At 43.4% G+C, this 27,402-nt stretch overlaps 1 protein-coding gene across 1 annotated transcript in view; it reads left to right on the top strand.

Annotated features, from left to right (window-relative positions):
• LOC101633035 (polyadenylate-binding protein 4-like) overlaps window positions 1–27,402 on the top strand; it is a 33,818-nt gene that overhangs the window by 3,528 nt on the left and 2,888 nt on the right. The window contains exon 2 of the mRNA XM_004685183.1: window positions 26,918–27,393. Coding sequence (XP_004685240.1) covers window positions 26,918–27,393 — 476 coding nt within the window. The remainder of the gene's footprint in view (window positions 1–26,917; window positions 27,394–27,402) is intronic.

Genomic DNA, 27,402 nt, shown 5'->3' with positions numbered 1-27,402 from the left:
TATGCCTTTTTAAACAAAACTAGGGCACATTTTAAATATATTATCATTGGTAACAACTTTTTTTTTCTTTTTTCTTTTTTTTTTTTTTTTTTTTTGAGGATCCTTTAGCTACTTGGAAAGAGCCAAATGTAATTTAAAATTACATCTGGTGAAAACATGGATATTCATGTGCTTGGCAATAGCTTAGCCATTTAAACACTCAATTTTGAGAAATGCAATGAATTTTTATATGGCCTGTAAACAGCTCTTACAACAATTCTAAAAGAAGCAAAATCTAAAATAGGATTTAAGGATGGCCATTATACATCAGATTATCTTATAGAATCACCAAGAAACTACTGCTAAAGTTAAAATTCTCACTTAGACAGCTCATCGAATCTTCTCTTTGTATAATTCTAAATACCTAGCATCATGCCTACCACATTTTCAGTTTTAAATGATTAATAGTTTCATAAATTGTTTGTATATGTCTTGCTATGAACAGTTCCTTGGGAAATTGTATTGTGAAAATATATAACTTGAAAATATTTATGAAAATATGTATGCAATTCCTGCATATGCATGAGTAATGTAGATTAATGTCCCATATTTATACATAACAGTTTTGAGATACCTAAGATATTTTTTTTTTATAAAATATACCCCTGGATAACAAAAAATAAAGATGGTAAGATTGAGCCTGTTATAGTTTCCCTTGTAATTAAAAAAAAAAAGGGGGGGGTCTACTTCAGTAGAGTGAGGTAGGAATTTTTATTAAAGGGAATATTTACCAAGGGGTAGAGCTGAAGAAGTAAGGTGGACTGGGAAGTTATAGTGTAAAATCCTCATTACCCCTAATTCTTTTAGAGCAAGAAGAGGTTAGAACGGCCTGAACTAAGGAGCCTTAGCTGTGACTGTAGGCCACTGAGCAAGGGCCACAGTCTTAGTGTCCCTTTCAGAAATCCCTCCCAGAATCCCACTGAGTGCCACTGAATGGGGGTCTGTCCATGTCCACAGTATCTTCTTGCCGCTACATTGAAAGGCACTTTTTCTGTCTTTGGCCTGGTTGGTCTCCGGGTGAACTACAGACCAACACTGCACGCTAACCCCTTTTTATCTAAATTGTGAAATTTAATAATAGAGAAATGGTCATTGTATCTGCTTCCTCTTTCAGTACCTAAGGTCTGTAGTAATATAATCTCTTTCATCCTTGATACTGATATATTGGTTAAAGATTTATTTATTTATGCATACAGAACTGGGGTACAGGTCAGAGATGCAGGGGTGGTGGTCAGAGTATTTACCTGAGATAATGGGGAGCAGCACAGGCATATGGATGAAGCACACTGCTGAGGGGGGCAGCAGGCGGGTCAGGAGAGGTCTGCTGCGCCCTGTGGGTCACCTCGGGGCGGGGCTCGAACTCACAGTGAAGTGGCGGTGGCTCACCTGCAGTATTGCACTTTAACTGCACCACCAGGGAGGGTCCAACAACGGTATTTTGTATCTTACCTCTTTATTTCATTAACAGTCTTTAATTTTATTTCATTTAAAAAAAATGACTTTTAAAGAACCAACCTTTAGTTTAATTGATATATTTTCCATTGGTTGACTTGATTGTGTTTCATTGATCTCTGCTCTGATCTTCATTATTTTCTATCTGCTGCTCTTTTATTATTTTAGAAAGGTCTTTAAGGTAAAGAATTTGATTGGAGATCAGTAAACTATGCCTAAACCTGGACCTTTGCTTTTTTTGTAGATAAAGTATTATTAGATGTTAGTTGTGCTCATTCATTTTTATAGTGTTTACATCAGCTTTTGTGCTACAATGAAATGAATGTGAAGTTGGTACTGACTCCATATAACTCACTAAAACTTAAATACTCAGTATTGGCTTTTATAGAAAAAATTGTCAACCTCTGACTTTCATTATTTATTTAGAACCTTCTTTCCGATTTAAGTAGTTAACATAGCTATTTCACTATAATCGATGCCCACTGCATTTGATATGTGTATTTATCTGCAGCTTATACTTGCTTTCTCATTTCTTTTGTGACTTCTTCTCTGACTTATGTTTTGTTTCTAATTTTGTTTTATTTTAAAATAGTTACTGATTTTTCAGAGAACTTTCTGTTACTGGCAATAGTTTCTGGTTAAATTGCAGTGTTCTCAGAAAAGTTTGTCTGACTTGATTTTTTTTTTTTTTTTAATGTGTGGAGCTTTTGTCCCGAGTGTGCTCTGCATGGTCACTCTTTCTCTGTGTACTTTAAAAGAATGCACTTTCCTAATTGTGGTGCTCAGCTATAGACAGTATTGGCCCACCAAAATCAACTATGAGACCCTGATTGCAGGGACCCTAATCCAGAGATTTCAGAATTGGAACTGAACTAAGTCACAGGCTTATTCACAGCTGATTTGTACAGAAGCCCAAAGTGTCTGAATTTCTGAATTAAGTAGAACATCGTCTTAATAATAAAACCTGCCAACAGGCTCACCTGAGTGGTTTTCCTGGGAAAAAATAATTCTGACCCCAAAATCATACCCCCTGTGTAATGGCATGGCGGTCAAAGCCAAAGAAGGCGATGAAATTCTGAACTCCGAATCTACTCAACTCTGTAGATTCACCCACATCATATATATTCTTCCACGAGGTGCATGAAATCCACAGTGCCATTTCTCGCGGCCTTAGCTTTATACTTGATGACCTTTAACGTCCACTAAGTTGTTTTTTTTTTTTTTTGTTTTGTTTTGTTTTTTGTTTTTTTAATACAGGGCCAGCTTAAGCCATGCCGAAGTAGCAAAGCCTCATGCTAGCAGTGTTTCTAGTTCTTTCAGCTATTCTCATGGTATCTCTTAAAGCTTCCATTAGATGCATATTTTAAGGGTTGATTAGAGATTTCGAGTGATCAATGACCCAAGACTCCACCTATAGTAAAGGATGGTGCTGGGTCTCAGGTCTTGTTGTGAACCCTAAGGTCCCATGCATCGTGTTGTTCTCACTGTCTTCTTCCCTATGCCTAATCCACTCTTAACATTTTTGGTATCTTTTTTTTTTTTCATATATGCAGCCATAAACCTGCGGACAAAAATTGAGAAATCCTAACATTTAAAACACTGTCAATTGAAATCTTTCATTCTGAGTGGTTCTCTCTCATCCCCCCATCCTCTCTTCACATTCCAAGCCTACATTATTACCCCATCACATGTGAATCCTTCTCACCCCCAGAGTCACTCTCGTCTGCCTTGTAAGACATTGGTTAATTCTGCCCACTGCACTCGGGGTGGGGGGACTTCAGTGTCTGGGCCCGCATCCCGCAGCAGCCTGGGCAGACACCCCGTGTCTTCCCATCTCTCCCTTTGTCCTTTCAACGGGTCTGCAGCCAGGAGCGCACCAGGGCTGCCTCGCCTTGGGTTTTATAAATCTAAACTAGCCTGGGGTCCAGGCTACTGCTGCTTTGACTCTGGTGCATTATTTTAATGCCCAGAACACGCCCGGGGGCAGCTGGTGTTAATATTCTCACTCTAGAGGCTGAGGATCGAGCTCAGGAATGTGGAGTAACTTACCCCAAACTCCTCATCAGATAGCTGGTAGACACAGGACTGAGGGCAGACCTGGCTGCATGCGCTTCATGCCACCGCTGTCTCTTCAGCCCCCAAGCTACTTACTTCTCCCCTTGCTGCTGGGAAAAGTCTGTTCAGATCCGCGTACTCGCACTTGTGCAGATACACACTTGCATTCAGGATTGTTTGTAGAATTCTGGTCTCTTGCAGTCCAGTGAGTCTCCTGGAGAGGTTTTATCAAGTCCTGGGGAGGGCGGTGCGGTGTTTTCCGGCAGTCAAGCAGACAAACCGCACGGGCCCAAGGCTGCTGGGTGCCGGAGGCCGCCTCTAGCGAGTGACCCGGGCAGGGCCAGCACTGAGCCTCAGTGCCCCCACGCAAAGAGGCAGATCACACCGGGTCTGCAGCAGTGGGAGTCATCTTTCTGCAGAGCCTGGGGCCTGAGCTGCTGGGCCATGAGTCTTGAGCATGCAAAGGGATGTAAGAAAAGCCCTAAAGGGTGCCCTTGCAGTGAAGTGGGCTGCCCAAGCCCAGGCTCACCTAGCTTTATATTCCACTGAGCGCCTCACTTCAACGCAGTGACCCGTGGGCAACTGCATTTCTTCTGAAGAATTTAGAGGGGCCTCTTCTTTTGTTTTTAGTCCCGATGGCTAAGCCAAACAGGAAATTCAGTCTTGATGCTAAATGTTTACATTATGTTTTATTATCTCATAGAATCTACCTTTAATCTGTCTCTATTCTTCATATTAAGTTTTGCTTTTTAAGCTTTAGTTCTATTTATAAAATTCAAACCACACTCAAAGGTTACAAATAGTGAGATGCTGTTACCTGGAGGGCCCAGCTTAAAGAGCTCCTAAAGGCTTTGCAACTGACATGCGCCATGTACAGAAAAAGCCTCTCAGATGCAGGTAGAAAATACCTGCGCAATACTCAGATGTGTCTGAAGAAGTAAATGCATGCATATTTACTTACATTCTGCCTATGCCTGAAGAATTCCAGAAAACCAAATTCAGTCTGAATATACAAATGGATTTTCATAGAAGTTTATGTGAGAATTTATTTGTCCTTTACCCAGCTCTTAAGTGGTCTACTTTCTGTTCCTTTCAGACTTGCTTTTCCGCTCCTTTTGTGGCTTTCTTTCTTGTGCTCATTAAGAGAAAAATAACTGATTTATTTATTTATTTTGGGGGTTAAAGATTTATTTATTTGTGCATAGAAGAACTGGGGTATAAGCCAGTGGTGCAGGGGATGAGAGGATTCATCAGAGACAGAGTGGGGAGCAGAACTGGCAGACCCACTGAAACCCACTGCTGAGGGGAGCAGCAGAAACAGATTCTGTTCCTAGCCTGGGATGGAGCAAGTGCTGAAGCAGCTACAGCTGGCTTCCGAGTGCTGTGCTTTAACCTGTTGAGCCACCGGGCAGGGCCTGATTTCCTTTAAATTTAAAGTAATTTAATTTTTTAAATTATTCATTTTCCAACATACAAAGAAAGTGCAATACCACAAGAAACTCTTGGATTCCTTTCACCTAGATTCAGTAGAATGCTAAATTCATCTTTGTAATCTTCATACACACACACACACACACATACATACACACATGCACATACATTATTTTTTCTAAAGTATTTAATTCAGAATGTGTGGGTACTGTGCTCATATCTCCAATTTCTCGTGTATTAGCGAGGAGCAAGCATGTGCTCATTTGTGGAAACTACGCACTGAGTGCAGCTAACCAGCGTGAACACAGAATTACTACCTAACCCGTGGTGTGCATCTCAAAGTATTCCCCCACAAGTGACTAATCAGTTATGACAGGGGAAGAGTAACTTGACCATGGATAAATCTGACATGTGCCCCCTAAATAAGCAGTTAAAATCAACATCATTAACGCTGCAACAAATCCATGACAAATCTGACACTCTGTGCTTCCTGAAATGATGACATAATATCACTTCTCAGATATCCTGACAAAAATGCAACCTGAATCTTAATACGAGGATACTCACACAAACCCTAATTGAGAGGCATTCTACTTAATAATGTGCTGTATCCATCAAACATGTCAAGGTCAACAAAGAATAGATAACAAATTGTCCAGATTAAACACATTCTTTTAATGAAGTAACATCTTGTCAGCACAGATATAACACTTCAATTTTCTACTTTATCAGTGTTTTATGGACAAGATCATCTCACTTATATATTTTGATGTGCTTGCTTATTCATCATTCCCTTTGCTGTTAAATCTTTATAAGTGCATATACATTTTTTATATATTTAGTGCTTTATATTTTATAGTTTAAATATAGTTTACATTCATGTCTTAATTCCTATAAATGTTAAAGGACATATATCAGTCCTCAAATATAAGTATGAAGACATTTAGATTTTTAACATTCCCTCTTTCTCTTTGCGCATCGTATATATGCATACATATGTGTGTATGCATGTGTGTATCTATATGAATGCACATATATGTGATAATTATGTGTATTCCATCTGTATATGCTTGTTATATATAGATATATAGCTACCTTTTTTAGATTGCAACCATGACATTGCATTATACACCGATAGATTCTTTTATCAGAACCTTGTAAAAATCAGACATTGATAAATAGTATTTACAGTATTATGATTATATAAACATTATTTATTGTAAAAACTAATTAATATAATTAGATCAGCTACCATCTGCTTTCTTCTGGGAATTTCTCCAAACTTTTGCATTTTCCTTGCTTCATGGTTTTATTAATGTATTTCCTTATTTCTTATTTATATATCTCTATGACTTTAATAGGACCTTTTAAGAATGGAGACATATATGCAATGAATCTGACAGTTTGGACCAGAATCTCTTTTTATATATCATACATATTACATTATTCATTCTTTTTCACAAAATTCAGTGATTTAACTATAAGGGAGTGGAGGCTTAGTCTGTGATTATTTTTATTGCTTTTTAGATTTATCCATGCATACCAGAACTGGAGTACAGGTCTGAGGTGTGGAAGATGAGAGGATTCATGAGAGACAAAGTTGAGAGCAGAACAGGCAGACTTACTGAAATCTACTGCTGTGGGTAGCTGCGGGTGGGTCAGGAGAGGTCTGCTGTGCCTTTGGGTCAGCTCCTTAGACTGCTGTTTGGGTTCAGACTGGAGCTGCAGTGGCTGCAGATAGCTCCATGTGCTGTTCTTTAACCCCTTGAGCCACCAGGAAGGGCCCTGTGTTTTTGTTTTTGTTTTTTTCAGTTGATCTTACCTAAAAGGTCAAGAAGTGATCCTGTGATTTTTTTTTTAATAAAATTTTCCTGTTTTACCTTTATAACATTAGTTCCTTCTTCAAATATGACCTGCCTGAGGATCAAGAAAGAAAATTATAAATACAATTAGAAGTGTATTTTTTAAATGTATTTCCTACAGAAAATCATGATTAAAAAGTCAGATAATTGTCAGCTCTCTAAAACGCCAAAGAACCTATTGCTGAATTCCCAATATTGGGCCAAGTAATCCTAAAAAATATGTCTATGATTTTATCTCATAGCTGATACAGTTATGAAATATATCTGTTTCTTCCCTTGACTTGTTTTCGTCAACTCCAGAAGTGCTTAAGACCTTCTAATTGAAAAGAGAGTCAGAGTGAGACAGTTGAATACTGAAGGGGCAGCGTCGGGGGAGACTGAGGACAGCAGGGTGAGGGGCTGTCTGCAGAATTGTATGTTTGCGCCCTGTGTCTGCTCAGCTCTGAAGCTGTTGAACTTCAGTGTGGATTGAATGTAAGAGCAGGGCCACTCATTGAAGACTGTGGTAGAGGTCTGTTAGTTCTGTACTGAATTTGCATCACAGAGAGATGGATGCCTATGTAAATGGTGTGGGCAACCTGCAGGCAACCTCACTGGGGAAAAGGACCAAGGCATCTCCTTGGAAGAATGAAGCTTTGACTGAGTGAACCTTTGGATATGCTCACAGCAGGTGTGTGGACATTAAGTGACTGAGGGAGGGTTAGGTCAGTTATTTACCTTTAGCTCTACCTGCTCTGTAAACCAGGGACCTGACTTTTTGTTAGAAGCCTCTTTGTAAAAGAAGATGCTTGGTGAAAAGGGACACTCTTCTACCCACTCACTGCTCCTCTAGGTGTTGTTCTTCAGCAGGAACAACAGGATGCAGCTTTGAATTAATTTGTTGCTCTTAGAGTCAACCTGAGATGTCCTCCATTTCCATGGATGAAGAAGAATCAGAGATTTACATGAATAAAGACATCAATGCAATAAACATGCATAACACCCTGCTTTTCTTCGCCTCATAAAAAGTCAAAGGAGAAGGCAGTCAACAATGCACCCATGAATAAAAAGAAAAATTGGGCCCTCCCTGGTGGCGCAGCGGGTTAAAGCACAGCACTGAGAATCTAAAGCCGCTTCTGCATGAGTTCGATTCCCACCTACCCCGGAGGTGACCACATGGCGTGGCAGACCTCTCCTGACCCGCCCGCTGCTCCCCTCAGCATTGTACTTCGTCGATCTGCCTGTTCTGTTCCCCACTCTGTCTCTGGTGAAGCCTCTCGCCACCCCTGAGCCTCTGGCCTGTACCCCAGTTCTGTATGAACAAATAAATAAATCTTTAAAAAAAAAAATTGATGGAAAACTACCTCTTACCCAATAGTGGGGTAGAGGTCTGAGCCTCAACTCCATGGGGCCTATACACCAAAGAATTGTTGCACGTCTATAAAATTGTTAAGGGCAATAATTAATGATTTTTTTAAAATATTTTCATATTATGGATTGTTTTTTTCAATCTTTATGACTCGGTGACACTATTTCCTTGGCAATATTGTTTATAAATGCTTTGGAGACTGCTTTGACTCCAGATAAAGTATTTAACTAAGTTTAAAGACTAAAAATCAGTTACTCAAAGGTGGATGGTTACATGGAGACAAGTGTACAGTCATGAAAACAAAAGGTCAAAAATCAGATTGAATTGGTATTAGATCTGCCACTAGAGCGGTTTAAATGTTGATCTATTTCATTCTAGGGCATCTTGAAAATCCACACATTATTGAAGTATTTCTGTAGAAGATAAATTAAAAAAAAAAAAAAAAAAGCTCAGAGTTATGTTCTGAAACTCTAATTAAGAAACTCCCAGGATAAAGAAAAAAACTTCTTATAAAATAATATTTTCTGACTTCCTTAATCTACTCTAATTCCCTGTCATCTATATTGTCTTTATCTCTACTTGGATTCTTCTGAAATAAGGCACTTTACAAAGAACTAAGCATGGTTTGTGGTATTCATATTAATTTATTTTGTCCCTCTTCTGTGAAAATATTGCTAAATGAAATCTCAGAACCCATATTAAAAGATGAAAATAATTACACTGTTCTTCGAGCAATAGTCACAATTTACTAAAATATCCTCTTCATATCCTCAAGATTCCGTCCATTTCCTGAGTATAGAAAATGATCGATTCTACAAAAAAAAAAAAAAGTTTCAACAATAAGTAACTGAGTTTTATAAAGTCGAGTTGATGAAAACTTGAAGGAGTAGTTCAGTGTTGTAGAACAGCGATCTCACCTAAAACTGAGTCAGACTCTTAAATCTGGAAACATATTTCATCAACTGTATTTCATCCTGTCCCCCTAAAGATGATATGGCCTACAAAAATGCACAAAATATTTTTCAAGAAAAAGTGGGTAAAATTTTGAAAATAAGATTCATACTTGAGTATTAGCTAGAATATATTGAAGAGGTCCTTTTTCCTGCTCCCTCCCTCATTCATAATCAAAATGTCCTCTTCAGAACACATTTTGAAATATTTAAATAGTAAAAAGATCACTCTCTGAATATTATAGTCCTCATTTGATTAAAACTTGTCTTCTTAATAGTCACGATGAAGGGAAAACAAAGAATGAAGATTCAGAGACATACAGTCTTATCCTTGTGATTATTTAAAATGCAGGTAGGTTTTTATGAACTTCAAATGAGTAGTAGGACAGACTTGAACAAAATACAGCATCAGTGCTATTACTGCATCATATAAAAGCTCGGTAACACTCAAAGCTTAAGAGTGCCTGTTACAGCAAGATCATACAATGCAGTTTGGCCTCCACACAAAAATGGAGTTTCCTTCTATTTACCCCTCCAGCACCCATCCACCAAGGAGTCTAAATTATAGGTTTCTCTGTTGAAGAAATTTCCTGACTAGCAGACACTTACCTGGGCAGCTTCGTGAAGGGTGGCGGCAGCCAAGTAAATATAGCCAAGCAGAAATACCAGTGAGAAAGAGCCCTGCCAGGTGGCTGGCAGCCTTCAGAGGCAGATGCAGAGTTCCTGGTGGCTCTCAAGGGGAACAGGCTGTTTCTGTGAATTGGGCATGTTGGGTGTTATGCTCCAGAAGCCCAAGCACTTTATGGGGTATGTGTTGGTGGGAGTCAACCTCTCACAACCTCATAATACATCAAAAATCTCCCCTGGCATAAGAATAGACAAGGGTGAAGAGGCCGAACAAGGAGAATCTTGAGGAAAAGGAATAGCTTGATGATTTAATCAATCCATGTATGACATTACTTGGAAAGGAAAACAGTTGTATTTAAGATTCTTTCGTGTGATTAAAATTGTGTATTATCAGACGCATTCACCTTTTACTTGTTATTAAAGCAAAACCCAAGATTTTTCAAAATGGCATTCAACCTGAAAGGTAAAATTTCAGAGGAATACAAAGTAGAAGGTCTTAAAATATCATATTGCAGCAATCACTTTAGGAGGCCTATTCCAAGAATGAGTTAATTATTGTAATTAGTAGAAACAAAATTGATGAATGCTATAATTGACTGATTCCTACTTTAAGTGCACTGACCAAGTTTTCTATTGTGAACTTCCTCCCATGGCCATTGTGAAGCCAGCCCATGCCAGGAGAGACGTGGCGTGGTCTGAGAGGAACAAAGATGTCGCAGGCCCTTCCAAACACTGGCCGAGCCATGTGAAGGAGGACACACAGAGGCTTGTTTTCTTAATTATCATTTCGCTGTGTTCTAAATTAGATATAAATGCGTTGACAGTCATTAGCCAGTTATTTCCAGCTTTAACACTTGGGTTGCTATGTGTGTTTTGATCATTTTTATTATTAAACAATACTTGATAATGGTATCTTTTCATGTCTTGATTTTTTTTTCTGAGTCTATCAAAAGATATAAACTTAAAGTGAAACTATCATCTTTCCAGACCTTCATTCACAATGATGAGTTGCCCATGGCTTCCTTTGAGCATTCACATTCCTTCAGACCTTTACTCACAGCCTCAATCTCAAGGCTTGACCAGACCAGGTTAAACATTCTGTGCATGGATTTTTCATGAGTGCCGATCTCTCTTCCCTTTTTAACTAAACAGGAGAAACGTGTCAGTCTCCCACTGATTGTCAATGTCATCCTCTCCCTCTTGTTGAGCTCATCACCTCCAGACTTCCCTGGCAGGAAGGTACAGAACCGTACTTGGAATTAGTCCGCAGTGTGCCAGGGCTTGCTTTGGCATACAGCGGATATCGCTTCCCAGCAGCTTGACCCAACCCCGTAGTTCGTCGCAGATCCTCCCCCAAATCTGTCCTTCAGAGCCCCGTGCCCTCCCATATTTACAAGCAGGCATGTCTCTGCAAGGGAGTTTTTTCCCTATCAATAGGAATTATTTACAGTTTGTCGTAAAAGGCAAAAAACTCTTGATATTTTTTCTTTAATTGCCAATTTCAAAAGCAGCTTGTTAAAGTAGTCCCTACTGTTGCATGTGAATTACATTTTTTGTTGTCGTTGTTGTTACTTCATTTATGTATTGTGTATATATGTTTCTGTTCACCAAGGTTATTGCCTCTCCCTCTGGAGGGTTATATATTCCCACTCCATGAACTTATTGAGGGCCAAATTGATTGCTTTGCCCAGTGAAGTATGAGAATGTGCCTATTTTCCTGCTTCTCAAGTAATTGTTACCATTCGAAGTAATTGTTACCATTCGAAGTAGAGGGCCACACTGCCAGTAAAGAACGTGTAGGCCAGGTGATTTCTGATGGGTAGTTTGTGTGATTTATTACTGAAGAAAAACCTGGTCTATACAGAAAAGATGGTTATGTTTTTTTATCGCGGTTTCTCTTTTAATTCGTTATCTAGCTAGCAAGCTATTGGTCCATCCATCTTCATTGATCACATTAATTGAAAGAGAACAGATGAGATTAAACATGTTTTCCTTGAGAGGTTAAAGAAGCAGCCTGGGATAGGAGGAATGATAGTGTATAAAAAGCTGCTGAGGGACTATAGAATTTGTATATTGCAAAGATAAAACCGTGAAAAGAGCAATTTTGTTGTAGTGAAGTGTTTGTTCTCAAGTGAGAACTGAGAGTATAGACGTGAGCTCATTTGGTACAGACAACCTTGGATTTCTTCTGCGAAGGTGTATAGAATTAGGATGGTTGGGGAGAGACTTGTCAAGGGAAAAGTTTTTTAGTTTGAAAACTAAGACGTTCTTCACATGGTAGTGAGTCCATTTTCCAGGTATTAACATTTGTCTTCAGGTATTGATCTGGATGTACTTGTCTTGATAGATAGAAAAAGGAGAGCACACATCACGTTTATTTATGGAGTACAATAACTTTTATGTAAAAATAAATAGTAAAACCGTGTAAATGTCAAAAACAACTAATGATAAGAAAATTTAATCATTCCTGATGTCTTACAAAATATAAAACTTTTGAGTCAACATTAATGGAAACCCAACTTGTGATAGAAAACCACACAGAAATGGGACTGAGAGAAGCCCCCGCTCCTCACACCACATGTGGCAGAAGGTTTCATTGAGCTCAGTGAGCTGCATGCACGTAGTATGACCACCTGGCAGCCATAATTGTTCTGCTTTCAAAGATGCTCGAAATCAACTCCTGGCATTACCTTGATCTACAGACCTGGAGGTGACCAAGCATAGCCACATTATCTGGGAGCATAAGTAGCTTCGTGGTCATTTTTCCCAGGTAAGCCAACCAGGAGGGAGAATACTCCAAGAATATTCCTCCCTACAGGCAAGAGATGGGAATTGACTTCATACTACAATTTGCTGAAAGCAAAGCTTCCACCCAAGATCTCCCTAATACCTCAGTTTAAATGACTGGCTTAGCAATATGTTTGTGATTGCTGGATTTATCCATAATCTTAGCTTCTGTATTTAAACTATATTTTTCTTATATATAATATTATACTCAGCACTTGAAGCTTTCCAAGAATCGCCTGCTCACACAGTACCATTTTCCAGTAAGTAGTGGAATAATCAATGCTGTTGAACACAGACAAAAATCCAGTGTCTATATTATGCTACCTACTTCATAACACATTATGGGAGAAAATACTGTATATATATATATTTTTTTTTTCTGAAATTAAAATCTTCCAGAACGAAAAGATGAGTGAAAGTACTCTCTTTTGTCCTGATCAATCCAGTCTTTCAGATATTCTTTACCCTTCTGTTGGTTTCCTGTCTCCGCACAGTTGAAGTTTCATAAGTCATCCTAGCCCTTGAATGCCACTCCAGTGTCACTCCACCATTGTTTTCTGCACTCACACCTCACTCCACTCCTTCTCCGCCTTCAACCCCTCTCCTCCGACTTCTCCGCTTCCTCCTTCCTCTCTTCTTGCTTTCTCACAATGTCTCTTCCCGGCAAACACAGGCTTCCATCATCCCTGCGTGTAGTTATTTCTGTGCAAACAGTCAAGCGGTAGATGCTGGATGGCTCCTCACTCCCTTCCCCCACAAAACCCATGCCCGCCCTCCCTCCCTAGACATGCAGCCAGAGAGACAGACTTGAGTGAATCAAGTCACCCAGTTTTTAGTAAAGAACTCTTTGGCTACCGGCCTCCACCAACCAGACCCTGAGCCTGTTGCTAAGTGTGGTGCAGCTAAGAAGTTTCCATGAGCGCTCATAGGAAAAGGAACATTTCAACTAAAGTTTTAAAAATTGCACAGCTGTATTAAATGCTTCATATAAGCCACACTTGTTGCATGAGGTAGAACACTTTTCTAATTAAGAAAGTGAGGCTCAGAGGAGCAAACCGACTTCCCCAGGATCACATGGTTCATGAGTACTGAACTGAGTTTAAAACTCATAACTTTTTGCTGCACAATGCTTACCTGCTAAAATGAACCATAGAAACTCCAATTGCAGCTTTTCTTCTCCTATCAGTAAAACAAAAATCTACTCACTGTCTCCAGTGCATGTTCAAAATCAGTTTTTTTGTTTGTTTGTTTTTACTTTTTCATTTTTCTCCAAAAGTTAAATTCATTGACATTGGGAATTCTCAGTTGAAGAAAAGTAAAATTAGTCTACCTATCCCTGGTTTTCCACAGACTTTTGAAGCCCACCTTGCTGAAGCAATACTTTCTCATTTGGGGGAAAGTGTTTTTTTTTTTTTTTTTTTTTTTTTTTTTATTAATCGCTTAGGAAGTTACAGGTTTTCTTTGCCACAGCTTCAACTTAGTGTACGCTTTTCACGTTTTGGCTAGCGCTCGACACCTTCCATGTTTTCATCGGCTAAGTATTAGAAGACTAAATAGAGGTCATTTCTGCGTAGTGGGCTGCAGCAGGAGAGCTGGACAGTAACTTTTCCAGGACAGCTGGGACAGTGATATTTGCAATGTGCTATTTACTTCTCAATGCTGACTGCTCAAAGTCAGCCAGCTGCTGCATTTTTGCATTTTAGATCTTTGCTAAACACTATCACTTTCCTGTTCTCTGCAAGACAAAGTGCTCACAATTTCCTTCAGCCAATGTTATATTTTAGTTTATGGGACTAACAGCGTTTCAGAGCAAATATTCTTACATGAGAGCTCTGTCATCCTTCAGAAATCTGTTCTCACCAATGCATTTAACTGATAAAATCCATGTCCTTACTTATTTTGATTGACTAGTACTGTTTATCAGCTTTGCTAAGTACACAGCTACTGTGTTACTAATGTAGCTGTTCATTTTGTTCATGTAATCAGCAATATTTCTTACACATTTACTTTACCAGGGTTACTCATTAGCACTGGGTGTGATCACGATAAAACAAGTGGAATGATCTAGCCTTTGGGGAATGGGTGATATGTACTAATAATGGAGTGATACTATAAATTAAGATTTTACCGTTACAGATTTATCTGCCTGTTTCCCTACTTCCACTGGGCTGTATGAATCTGTAAGTAAGGACTGTGTCTGGCATTATCCCCTCAGCATTCAGTACAGTGCTTGCAAACACCAGCTGATATTTGTGGAGAGTAGGCCTGAATTGATCACTATCGCTTTACATATGTGTTAAAAAACATCTGAGAAATCAAATACCCCAATAAAGAAGAACTTGATATTTAGGTACACAAGTGCATTTCCTATATATTTTTCTCTCTACAATCTAAAAAATGCATACAGACATATAGCTATGTATAACACATAAACACTCATGCATAAAAATATGCATATACATTTGTAAAGAGTTTTACTATTCTAAACCCAGAGTTTATACTTGAAAGAAGACTTATACTAATTGCCCTGGCAACAATCAAGAGGAATACTTATTCATGTAAGCTAAAGATATTTAAATTCTGGTTCTGAGAATTATAGATATTGGCATTCCACCCTGGTATAAATGAGAGTGAAGGAAACTGTGGAAATACAGTTCTACTGCCACATTTTATTTTTAATGATAGTTATTAATGTTATTGCCTTTACCAATATTGTAAAGAAAATCCCCATGAATATGCATCTATAGTTTATCTTTACTGACAAGACTGTAACCATAGGATAAATACTGTGCAATTAGCAAACAGCCATATATACTGATTAGCTAACACTCTGAACTTACTTGCCACTGTCACTGCAGAGAGGGACATGTAGTAGAAGGGAGGCCTCCAGAGTGTTGACATAGTTTAGCTAAGCTTTCACAGACTTTGAGCACTAATCCTGTTTTCTTCACCTCATGCACCCATAAAATTATAAAAAGTACCATAAGCAGTAAAGGAAGTGTAAATCTCATGGATCACCTACTCTGCCCTCCACACTAGAATTCTCTCTGTGACACGTAGGCTCTGTGTTCATGCATCGCCTGCTTGAATGCTTGATCTTGTTGCCACAATTTTTCCCTGTCTTTGAAATCTTCTAATATTTATTGATTCCTCAAATTATGCTAAAATTCTCTTCATGTAATTCCTCTTTAACAGAAGGAGGTAAAGTTGAAACTCACTTTCTCAAATCAGTCGTAAGATTCTCCAAGAGTGTCCTGTTTTCCCAAGCTAAAATTTTTTGTTCCTCTAAAACGTCTTGTTCTACTCACAGTTATAAGTAAGTTATGGATATTATTTAATATATCTAAGAAGAAAAAAAATTATAAACAACCTCACCTCTATTTAATGCTCAAGAAGGACAAATATCAGCCACAATAAGTCATCTGTAATTTCTAAAATGATGCATTTGTGTAGTATTTGCGAGCTTCAGAACAGTCATGTGGATATTTATCGCTGCAAACATTTAATATCACTTAGAGAAGACATAAAATATGGTCGACAGAGGAAGGAACAGTAGTGTTGCTGGTTAACTTGAGATGATAATAGCCATGAGGGAATTTCTCTTTGGAAGTTAAACAGCTCAAAGTTTCACATTTTCACCACAAATGCTATTGCATAATACAGCTTGAAGTAAGCCAGGGATCAAGAAATATGTTGTGTGTGTGTGTGTGTGTGTGTGCGTGCACACACACATTTATGAAGAATAGAAATTGATCCTCAAAATGAATATCCTCTGATTATAAAAGGATTACAGTACCAAAAAACAAAAAGTACTGACTGACTAATAACCAAAGCAAGAAGAAAAAAATACTTTGTCGTTCACTAGAGAAAATGTACAGGGTTAAGATGTGCTTACAGATGTAGTGATGTCGAGGATATGTTCAAATGCACAACATCACCAAATCATGAAGACTCCAGTTCAGGGTCCTCATGGCTTAGACCCTCAGCCAACAGAAAGGGCGGAGCCTCGTCTGCTAGCTGCTCAGCTCTCCGGCACAATGAGTGTACTGGAGGTCTGCCTGGCAGTAATTTGCTTTGCGCATGTGGGGAGGAGGACAATGACGCAGGGTTGGAGCTGAGGGCGTGTGCATGCGCAAAGGGCATTGAGTACGATGGCCAGGGTGGGCTGCCGGTGTGCCCGTGGCCGGCTCTCCTCGTGCCGGGAAGACCAGGCGAGCACTGGTGACTGGAGGCCTCAAAAGGAGCCACAGCAAGAACAGTAGGCAAGTGAGCGGGTGCCCCAGTGGGTGCCCGAGACAGAGCCTGCTGACCGGAACTCACCACAGTGCCAGGGCAGCTGCTCCTAAAGAACCTGAGGCAGCCTGGAGCCGGTGTTCTCGAAAGAAGTAACAGTCATCGTCAGTGTCTAATGGTAAAGGCTGAACGCTCCTCACTTCTTACCAAGGGGAATCGAGACCAGCACTGACTGCAGCCTGTCTCGTTTGTATCTATGCAAGACCTTAGACACGTTCAACCATGTATGTTCACCGGCCAGTGAGCACGTGGACTAAGCCATGTAGCGTGCTTCCAGAAGAACGCGGCTGCTAGTAGTCCCCGGTGGCTGCTGGCTCACTGGGAGTTGTGCACTCAGGTGCACGGCGTGGTTCTCTCTCTCAGTGGAAACAAGCAGCCCCCCCCGCCCCAGGTTCACAAGCCTGATTAGTTGTACATCACCAGAGTCGTCCTAATAGGATTCTAGGTTCATGCATTCTATTTCTGGAACATAGCCACTTTTCTTCTGGATCATCACCTCAAATTTTCAGAGTTGAGGATTTTTCATGGTTCATCTAAAATTAGCCTGTCTCTCTTCTGGGAACAGAACAGCTGGAGAGGATTTCAGCTACGTTAGTGAGAAAATTCCAGAGGGTCAAGGAGATCCCTGAGGGCTTGATTAGCGCCCAGCCCCGTCCATCAGAGCGGCACAGCTCCCTGGCAGCCGCAGCCTCATCCGCGGCCTGTTCCTGCGTTGTCTCCAATGCCTCCTTGACACCCTGTCTGTGAGGAAGCCACATGAAGTGGCCTTGCAAATTGTTTAATTAGTTAGCTGAGGGGAAGAAGACATATGTTAGCAGGGTATTTGGGGAAAGTATATTAGAGAAATGCCAGGAATGAAAGCACACAGAATGGAGACGGGATGGCTACTGCTGTAAATGGCCACCGGGCTGGGCAGAGTCAGCAAGTTAGGGCACAAGCTACAGGGATTCTAGGAACTGAAAATTTCTGGAAGATCACATTTATTTGATTTATATTATGTATTTATTTATTTTTGTAGTCAAAGCGTCTGATGAGGTGGATTAGTTACTATAAAAATAACAAGAATCCTAGAGACATGGGCCTGTTCAATGAGACATCAGAAATTATATTTCAAGTCAATGCAGTATGGATTACGGCAACTGTACAGGTTTGGAAATTAGGATTAAAGGTCTCTTTCATATAGACCAATCCCATAGGCAACTTAAAGATTCTGTACATCTCAAACAACGGGAATGCTCTCTGCCTTTAGGACTATTGTCGGAACTGAACAGATAAGACTGTCAAAGTGGCACCGATGATATCTTAGTGATAAAAAAACAAAAACAAAAACAGTGACTGTCGATGAGCACTTACTCTATTTCAGACCTTTATATACAGATGTGCAGTGCTTGAAACAGATGATGGACAGCAAATACTTGTTCTCATTAGCAAAGTACTTAAACTTATGAAAAAAAAATTCATGCAGATGATATATTTAGTTTGACCAGTTGCAAATAAAATTTTATTTGAAGTTGTTAACCCCAGTGCCACCTTCTTAACCCCGGCACTCGCGAGTGACTATGTCAGTGACACTGACTGGCACCATTTCCCCATCTCTTCAGGCCTCTGTTTAACCATTTCTCACTCATGGTGGAGTGGAATCTTCAGCAGACATTATGTTGCCCTAAAATACTGTGGCATAAAGAGGCGACCAACATAAGCGTGGATTAAAAAAAAAAAAGGGTTGTTTCACATATGCTTGCCTTGAAAGAATATCAGATCTGGGCCGACAGGTTTTCCTGCTGTTAAAGCAGAAGTGATTCGGGATAAACCAGGGTCCTCAGGAGATCCTGCGAAATCTAACCATGAAATAAGAAAAGCCACAAGGGCCTCTGTGGTGGTGCAGGGGTTAAAGTCTCCAGCTATCACCAGCCACTGAGGTCCGAGGCCTGAGTTTGATCCCTGAGCCAGGGAGGTGACCCAGTGCACTGCTTCCCTCTGCCCTGGACTTCAGTTGATCTGCCTGTTCTGCTCCCCACGTGTCTCTGGGGAATCCTCTCACCTCTCTGGGGAATCCTCTCGCCTCCACATGTCTGACCTTCATCCCAGTCCAATCCTTGCATGCATAAGTAAATACAATAAATCTTTGAAAGAAAAAAAAAAAAAAGCCAGAACCGAGGCCAGCTGGCCTGCCCCTGAGCCTGACCGTGTATCTGGGATGGTCATGGTTCCCCGTGGGCTGGCTCGGCCTCCCTGCCGTGGATTCAGCTTGCACACAGCAGTAGAGTCTCTGACCATCATCTCGGGCCATCATGGTGGATCTGTGGCGCCAGTCTCTTCCTGGGAAATGTTGGACTCTGGTGCAGTAACTGATGACCCTGAATCAAATTTCAACTTCTAGAAACTTTTAGAAGAATACTACAAAGATTAGTTGAACATACAACCTGAGAATTTATAATTCTAAGATCCATTTTGGGAGAGAATATCCTAAAGAAACAGCTCTCACTGCAGCAGAAGTTTAGGCTTTAGAGAGTGAATTTCTCACTAGAAAGCCATCCAATCAATGCCTTTTACTACACATTTATTAGGATGAACCATGAAAAGAATTCTCTGCATGAAATGCTAGGAAGGGAGGACCTTTGCTCCTTTACTGCCAAGATGGCCGACATTAAAGATACTTGAAGAGTTCATTCCTGGAAAGAAAGGAAGAGCCAGTGTGACGGCCACTCACAGAACTAATGGAAGAGTCCAGCTCACTGTTGGGTTGTGCCCTGTCCATCAAAGGCCCATCATCATTCAGTCCGAGAAAGGAAATAACATAAAGAATGCAGACTCTCGCTAGAGCATTCAGGTCATGAAGCCCATGTTTTTTGTAAGGTTCATAGAGCAGATACTTAACTTCAGAGACAAATATGAAATTGTCCAGAATCTCAAAAACACAAGGACCAGGGAGACTCTGGCAGCTTTCTCTCATCTCCAGCTGGACAAGCAAGAAGTGTCGAAAGAGTTTCTGATGGAGCATCCAGTGCTGAAAAACAGACTCGAAACCCAGGTTGTATTCAGTTTTGTTGTGTGGCTACAGCTGACTTGCCTTGGGGCCAAGGATACCCATGAAGCTAGCACAGTAGGGAACTTAAAAGCATGAGGGACTGAAGGCTGCTCACCACGCAGCCGCCCTCCACTTTAGCCCGTCGCCTCTTTGCCAGCAGAGATGAGGAGGGTGCTGAGCACAGTATGAGGACAGAGGCTCCCGGGGAAAAGGGAAGTGACGTTTGTCGGTGATACAGGTATGATCCCCAAAATCATGAACATCTGTGCTTCACTTAACTGAGATCACCCATAGCTCACCCGCTTATCTGCTCAGTGCCAGGAATGGAAGGGTTTGCTATTTTACCCTGTTTTCAAGATACCTAACTACCAATTCAACTCCCACAGTTTCAGGGATGCTGCAGAAGACACATAGCAATGGCAGCAGCCAGAGGAAGCATTTTCGGTCAGTGCTCCAAGCACAATTCTTACAGGGTCCTATGAAGAGGACCAGGTGACCCCTAAATATGAAGTAGCTTGCATTAAAAGAGAAACTGCCTAGGGAACCAAGAACTTCCATAAGGGATAGTAGGATGCTTGTTTTTCGCTTTGCCTGGAGACCCTCTCTGTCTTCCATGACTCACTGTATAAGCATCCTGGAAAACAGAAGAAAGGCAGACAGTGCTTCTGCTTGCAATTCATCTAGAAGCACAAAAGACCTGGAAAGAGCTCTTCCCTACGGGAATAGCTTAATTTTATACCTTCTTGTTTTCTGGTCAATTTTCCCACTATGTTGAACTTTACCCAACAGGCTGGAAGCAAGCCCACTCAATCTGTCTCCTGTTTATTGTGCTCATTGCCAGCAGGACGCCAGTGTACAGTGGAAGGCAGCCCTATCATATGAGTCTACCACGGGCAGCAGAGTTCCAGGCCTGACCACTGGACACTGCCTATGTGCTGACCAGGACTACCTCATCCAGAGAATGGCTCTACTGTTTTTCTTCACTGAGTTTTCCACCTGGTCTGAGGTACTAACAGGTGCAATTGAGTATACATTTGTGATTGTAGAGAAACCACATGGGCTTGCACAGGCAAAGTGTGGGTGAATCTGTTACCAGATAGATTCTTGGCTAGTGAGCTGAGGCTGACATGAATCAGCCAGGGTCAAGATAACATTACTGATCACTTCTGGTGAAGTCAGGAACAAGGAACAGCTTCATGCCATGTTGATGTGGATGACTCCCACCACAGGGGTGACCATCGACAGGCTGCCCTGAACTAGTAAGTTACCTTGCAGACCACCCATGAGTTGACCCATTGTGGAAAACTCCATCGCCACGCAGGAGACATAGATACACCAAGAGCTTCTCAAATACTTGTAAGTAGGTCTCTTATGAGTGCCCTACGTTTCAAGTCACCGTGATTTAGGGGAGGGGTGACTACTTAATTACTGACTTCTGGTCAGAAGTAAAATCAAATGGATCCATCCAGGACCCCTGGAAGGGAAGTGCCAGTTCAGTGCTGTGCCTGCACCATGGTGGACCTACACTGGAGGGGCCAAGGTGCCCTCACAGTGGCTGGCACCGCTTCGATTTCCACTGGCTTCAAATGAAAATGCCTTCAAGACAATCTATTCTTCCTCCTCTGCCAGAAGCTGGGAGGTATTCAACTGGTGGACACAATGGCTAGATAATAGCTGTGAGAAGGAAGGGGAGACACTGCAGATGCCGTCAGTTGTTTTGTGTGGCAGATGCTGGAGCCAAGACCCTTCCCTGCTGTTTTCAACAGACTTTACAGCAAGATTAAGGAGAATGACCTTCAAATCATGGTCAGCATTTGGCAGGGGCTGGAAGACAGAACAGACAGTTAAATTTAAAACACTCTCCACAGTCTGCTGGAGACACACCAGGGCGTTACTCTTCCTGAGCAAGGCTGGGGGATGACTGTGAGAGAAAGAGATCATGGCTGTTGTCCCCATGACCGCACCCCCGGAGTCTGAGACATGCATGTCCAGGCTCTGCAGGTTGTTGTTCTCCCTCCTTTGCAACAGAACTGCTGAATCCCATATACCTTTATCTTCTCCCCAGTCATCAGTCACTTGCACCAGAGTTTTCAACCCTAAGGGCCAGTTACATGAAAGATAAGGACATGGGGGTGAAACTGACAAAATCCATGTTTGTCCACATTTGACTATGATGGTCCACAACGAAGGGACATATGGGTGTGCAGGTGGCCATGATTCTCATGGCCTGGGATTATGTTGGACTGAGAAGAGTGTCCAGGTGGAAAAATTAAAATAGACTCTGAGACGCTGGAGCCCCTTTGGCCACGCTGCTAGTGGGAAGGCTTGTCAGCCAGGCCGGTGTGGTGATGACCTTCGGAAGAGAAGACACAGTGGTCAGCATGGATGGGGCAGAATGCCCTGTGCTCATTCTAGGTCTGTGCACACCACCCTCCTGTTCCTGGTGACTACCTAGGAGTGGCCCGATGAGATGAGAGCTTGGGGTAGCCACAGTCAGCAACTGAACTCAGACTCAAAGGCGCAGAGCCACAGGCCTCGAGGGGGGAGTGAGAATCATGCTGAGTTGATTGTGAGAGGGACATTCCGACCCACTGGAGCACCATATGTCTGTGGACTGTTCAGTATATGAGAAATCCATGAGCCTGTTGAGTGATTTTGTGATGTCAGACTGCACATGTTCCTTATTAAAAAGTCCAGAATGTAACAGTGAAGTTTCAAGTGCCACAGCGGGGCTGTCAGCATGAACTGCTGAGCTTGAGCAGTGACCCTGTGACGGGAACCGTGCCGATGATAGTGAGGCTGAACTCGCGGCTCTAAGAGGGGTAACCCCAGTAAAGGCTGTCAGGAGTGGACAGAACTCAGTGCAGAGGACCCTCCTCACTGGAGAAACAGCTGTGCTTAGGCTGCAGCCCACCTCCACCAGCCCACCTCCACATCAGGCCAGTTAGCCAAAAACCCACTTTTTGCACAGTTGGTGATTCTATCTGCTTTCCAGACCATTAATCTATGTCAGGACTCTATTATCATCCAGTGGTCACCTATGAAGAGCTAATGCTACCTGACAGTTTTAGGAATGTGGGCAAAATAAACAATTCTCCTGGCTTAAACACAGTGTATTACTCACAATTAGAGCAGTGACCAGTAGGTAGACATGCTCTTCGAGCGGTTCTACATACCTGAGGACAAGCACCCCCCATGGGTGATGTGTGAGAGTCCAGGTGACATTAGCAGCCAAATGCATGGGTGGCTGATGGGGAATTAGAGCCCAGGTCTCTTATAGTAGACAGGAAGTGCATCTCCCACCTGTTCTGTGGTCCCGAGAGAGCCAGGATCTCTATCTTGCAAGGCTTTGAACAAACCTCTGCTTTGCTTCAGAGAAAGTTGTGTTCTCGAGCTTTCACAGCTGTTTTCTATACATCGCCCAGAACGAAGAACACACATAACAGTGCCTCTGTTTACAAAATGTGCAGAAATGAGAGGGATCTGTGGAGAATCATTGCTTATACTCAAAACTTGTTTCGGGAGTATATTGCATGCTAGCCCTTATTCTAGGCAGTAAGAAAATGGCAGCAGCTAAACATGGGATTTGCCTCTTGAAATGTTCAGTGCGGTGGTGGTGAGTTGGTGTGTGTGGTGTGTGGTATGCGATGTGTGAACTCTTGCTCCTGGCTCTTGCTCTGCCTTATATCTTCATCAAAGGTCCCCACCCTACAATTGTTATTCGACCCTTTTCAATCCCAATTGGTCTGATGAGCACCAATCATGTGCTTCCATTTTCAAGCCTTCCAATAAATTTAAGCCCTGGACTACTGGCAGCTGGAGACTTGAACCTGATCAGAACATTCAGCTCAAACCTGATTGGCTCATTTACAATAAAACGGAAAAGCTGACCCCTGCCCAGACTGACCTACCTGAATTTAGGGGAGCCATGTGATCTGTTTTCAGTGTTTGCATGCTGGGCATCTGTGTTTGTGTGTGTGTGGAGAGAGGCGGCTATACGTGTGTGTGTTGCACGTGTAGTATAGTATTAGGGGAGTGAGAGATGAGGCAGACTAATGAGTGAACATCTCCGTGGACGGTAATGGTATAGAGTGGGAAAGGTCATTCTGCAAGTGAGCAAATTGAAGGACAGTTCTCAGTTGTCGGTCTGGTGGCCAGACATGGCAGCAAGCATCTGGTTACAGGCATTGATGCCTGCAGAAAGGATTTTTCTTTTTGAAAACAGACATTACCAAGCTGCCGAAAAGCATTTTATATCTTCAAGACATTTCTGGCCATTTGGGATTTGCCAGTTGCGTTCAGAACAGAAAAGTCGTCACTTCATAAAATGCCAGCCCCCCACCCCCAAATACAGAATCGGGCCTTCTGCAGAGCAGGAGGGGGTAATTACCCACATTAACTTTAAACTGGTAGCAGTCTGTTCATGTTCTTCGGCAGGACAGCAAGAGGGATCAGTAGCCCATAAAGGATCCATTCCCAGCCACGCTGACACCATGTTCACTCCTCCACTGCCAGCATCTCTGACCCTGAGTGTCCTGGGGCTCTGGGCCTGACTGGGCACTGCTCCCTCGAAGGCCTTGCTCACTCTAGCAGGGGACTAACTTCTGTCTCTTCTGTGCTGCTTCTGTCTTCAGTCTTTGAAATTGTTGCTTTGATCTTTCTCTAATAAGAGCCATGCGACTTTTGAGGAAAGGTGTCTTATTCACACCGTGTTTGATGATGACTGATATTTTTACTAGTAAATGGTAGCTTGGATTGAGTTGAAACTTTAAATCAAAATCTACTAATAATCAGACATTACTTAGTAAATAAACCCTTTCTGTGTGTCCCGGTGAAGGGTAACCCTCATGAACCATTCTAAAGAATGTACACTCTAGCTGGAGTTTAAAAAATGCAGAAAAACGTTACAGTTCGAAAGAGGCTTGTCATTGTAAAACTGAATCAAATAATCGGAGAGACGGTTATTTTACTTTCGAGTTATTAGTGAACATGACAGTTTCAAAAGAAAAACCAATTTCATTCTTGCAACGACTTTCCTTTAAGGCAGTAACAACCATTTTGAATAAAAACAAGGATGATTTTATTAGTAGTTGACTCCATTGGCGTTGATGAATGTGGGTGCTGGACTCTAATTAGTGGAACCTATTTGTATTTTTAAAATGCATTTGCTGACACAAAGTAACTATGCACTTGTGTCTTCTTAATTGAGCAAGGGGCAGAATCCAGTATGGTTGAAGGGAAGCAGCACAGCTTCCTGCCTTTGGGACAAACCTGCCTCACTGCTCTGGGCCACCCACGTGACAGTGTCCACTGAAGGGCAGTCGGGTTACATCACCTAAGCAACTCCAACCCCAACTTATTTCAAAGGGAGGCGAAATACTGGCATTTAACCGAAGTACTTTCAGGATCCCTGAAGTATTGAGACCGAATGAAATCTCTAATGCTCATAGTAAGATACAGAGCAGTATACAGAGCTGTGGAGCTGGCCCAAGGCCCCATGCAGGAACCTGGTGGACACTGTCAATGTCCAGCCACCATCCCGCAAACCCAAGGAGGCAGGCCAGGTTAGGTACCTGTATGCAAGGCACACATTCACTGAATTGCTTCAGAAAAAAATAAAATCAGTGTCAGCAGACTACTGACAGCAAACATTACACATTAGCAGAAGCTACTAGAATTTGGATCATCCAGGAAAGGTAATTTTAAAAGATTCCAGCTGAGCCAAATTTCAGTTTTGCAGACACCTGGGAAGAGTCCTTATAACCCGCATGTTAAGGGTGTATGGAGGTGATGCCAGGGCTGTGTTTTATGTGGGAAGAAGTAACTCTGTTACCCAGCCTGAAGAGCCAGAGACCCAAATCTCCCAGTCCCGTCCCCCTAGTGCGGACGAAGTCCTGTCTCTGGGCTTGAGCACCGACCTCAGGAGGTTGGCTGCTGGGTGTGTTCCGCAGTCACCTCCCTCAGTAAATGCAGAACACGCTGTCCGCAAGTCCGAGCCCCGAGAACACCGTGTGCTGACATGAGACTCTGCAAAGTCCACCCGAGCGTGCGTCTAAGGGGCTGAGCTCCCACACTGTTGGAGGAAGCTGCTTGGAAACAAAATGTTTACGGATGCTTTTGGCAACACTTTTTGTCTGTGGCAGAGTTGGCCTGAAAAGAAGGGCCAGCGTGCCAGGGGGCTGCTGGGCTGAGGGGTAGGGGTTGCTGGGGCAGAGTGGAGCTGGGCTGTGAGGATCCTGCAGAACCTGGAAGAAAGAGGCGCAGGGCTGGGCTTTGGCAGGGGCTGGGCTCAGCCTGGGGGAGGGTCTGGCCAGCAGCACCCAGGCAGAGCAAAGGCCCGAGCTGGGTGGGGGCTGTGGGTAGCCCCTCCTCTGGGCCTTCTCTCTCCTCCCCCATCGCCGCCTGCAGCTCCTCCTCCACCCGGGGGTGGGAAGCAGGGCGGTGGGGCTGGGGAGGCCCTAGGCTCCAAAAATATTAAAAAGGAAGCAGCCCACTTTGCAGGAGCACGCGGGAAGTTGTGCGCGCGAGTTCCGGAGCCCGCGGCCCCTGCCCGCAGCCCGGTGAGCCCCCAGGCGGCCACTGGTGCAGTGCATCAGTCTGTCCCTCGCTCCCTCTGGGCCCCAGCGCCTCCCGGGCGCCGCGCGGGCTGCAGGCCGGGGCTGCTGGTTCCCCGGGTGTCCAAGCCGCGCCGGATCCCCACGTTCCTTCAGGCCTGGGCCGGGCGCTCTGCTCCCCGCCGCCCCCAGGCCACAGGCACGGGCCTCTGGGCCGGGTAACTTAACCCCAGCCGCTGCAAGCGGGCCGGCCTGCACTCGCCTGGCCTCCTGCCCGCCGTGCGTGCACAGGGAGCTCGGCAGGTCCCCGCCCTGCAACGTCAGCGGGGCAGGTGCGGGGCACCACAGGGGGCGCGCCCAGACCCCCCCCCCCGGAGCCCATGGAGGGTTGGGGAGCTCCTGGAGGCGGGTGGCGCCGGAGCCCGCGCAGCCCAGCCTGAGCCCCCTCGCGGTGCCCCAGGGCCTGGCCGCTGGCTCCGCTGGGTGAGCAGACCGGAGATGCAGGTGGCCCCCAAGTACCGCCAGCCTCGCTGTACGTGGGCGACCTGCACGCCGACGTGACCGAGGACCTGCTGTTCAGGAAGTTCAGCGCCGCGGGCCCCGTGCTGTCCATCCGCATCTGCCGCGACCTGGCCCCGCGGCGCTCGCTGGGCTACGCCTACGTCAACTTCCTGCAGCGGGCCGACGCCCAGCGGGCCCTGGACACCATGAACTTCGACGTGGTCCAGGGCCGGGCCACCCGCCTCATGTGGGCGCAGCGCGACGCGCACCTGCGCAGGTCGGGCGTGGGGAACGTGTTCATCAAGAACCTGGGCCGCTCGGTGGACAGCAAGGCCCTGCACCCGCGCTTCTCCGCCTTCGGCAGGATTCTGTCGTCCAAGGTGGTGAGCGACGAGCGGGGTTCGCGCGGCTTCGCCTTCGTGCACTTCCAGAGCCAGAGCGCGGCCGACCGCGCCATCGCCGAGATGCACGGCGC

This window comes from Condylura cristata, unplaced genomic scaffold (assembly GCF_000260355.1).
Source record: "Condylura cristata isolate star-nosed mole 26May11 unplaced genomic scaffold, ConCri1.0 scaffold00018, whole genome shotgun sequence".
Lineage (NCBI taxonomy): Eukaryota > Metazoa > Chordata > Mammalia > Eulipotyphla > Talpidae > Condylura > Condylura cristata.
The sequence above is the reverse complement of the archived record's forward strand: the minus strand, read 5'-3'. Positions and strand labels throughout refer to the sequence as shown.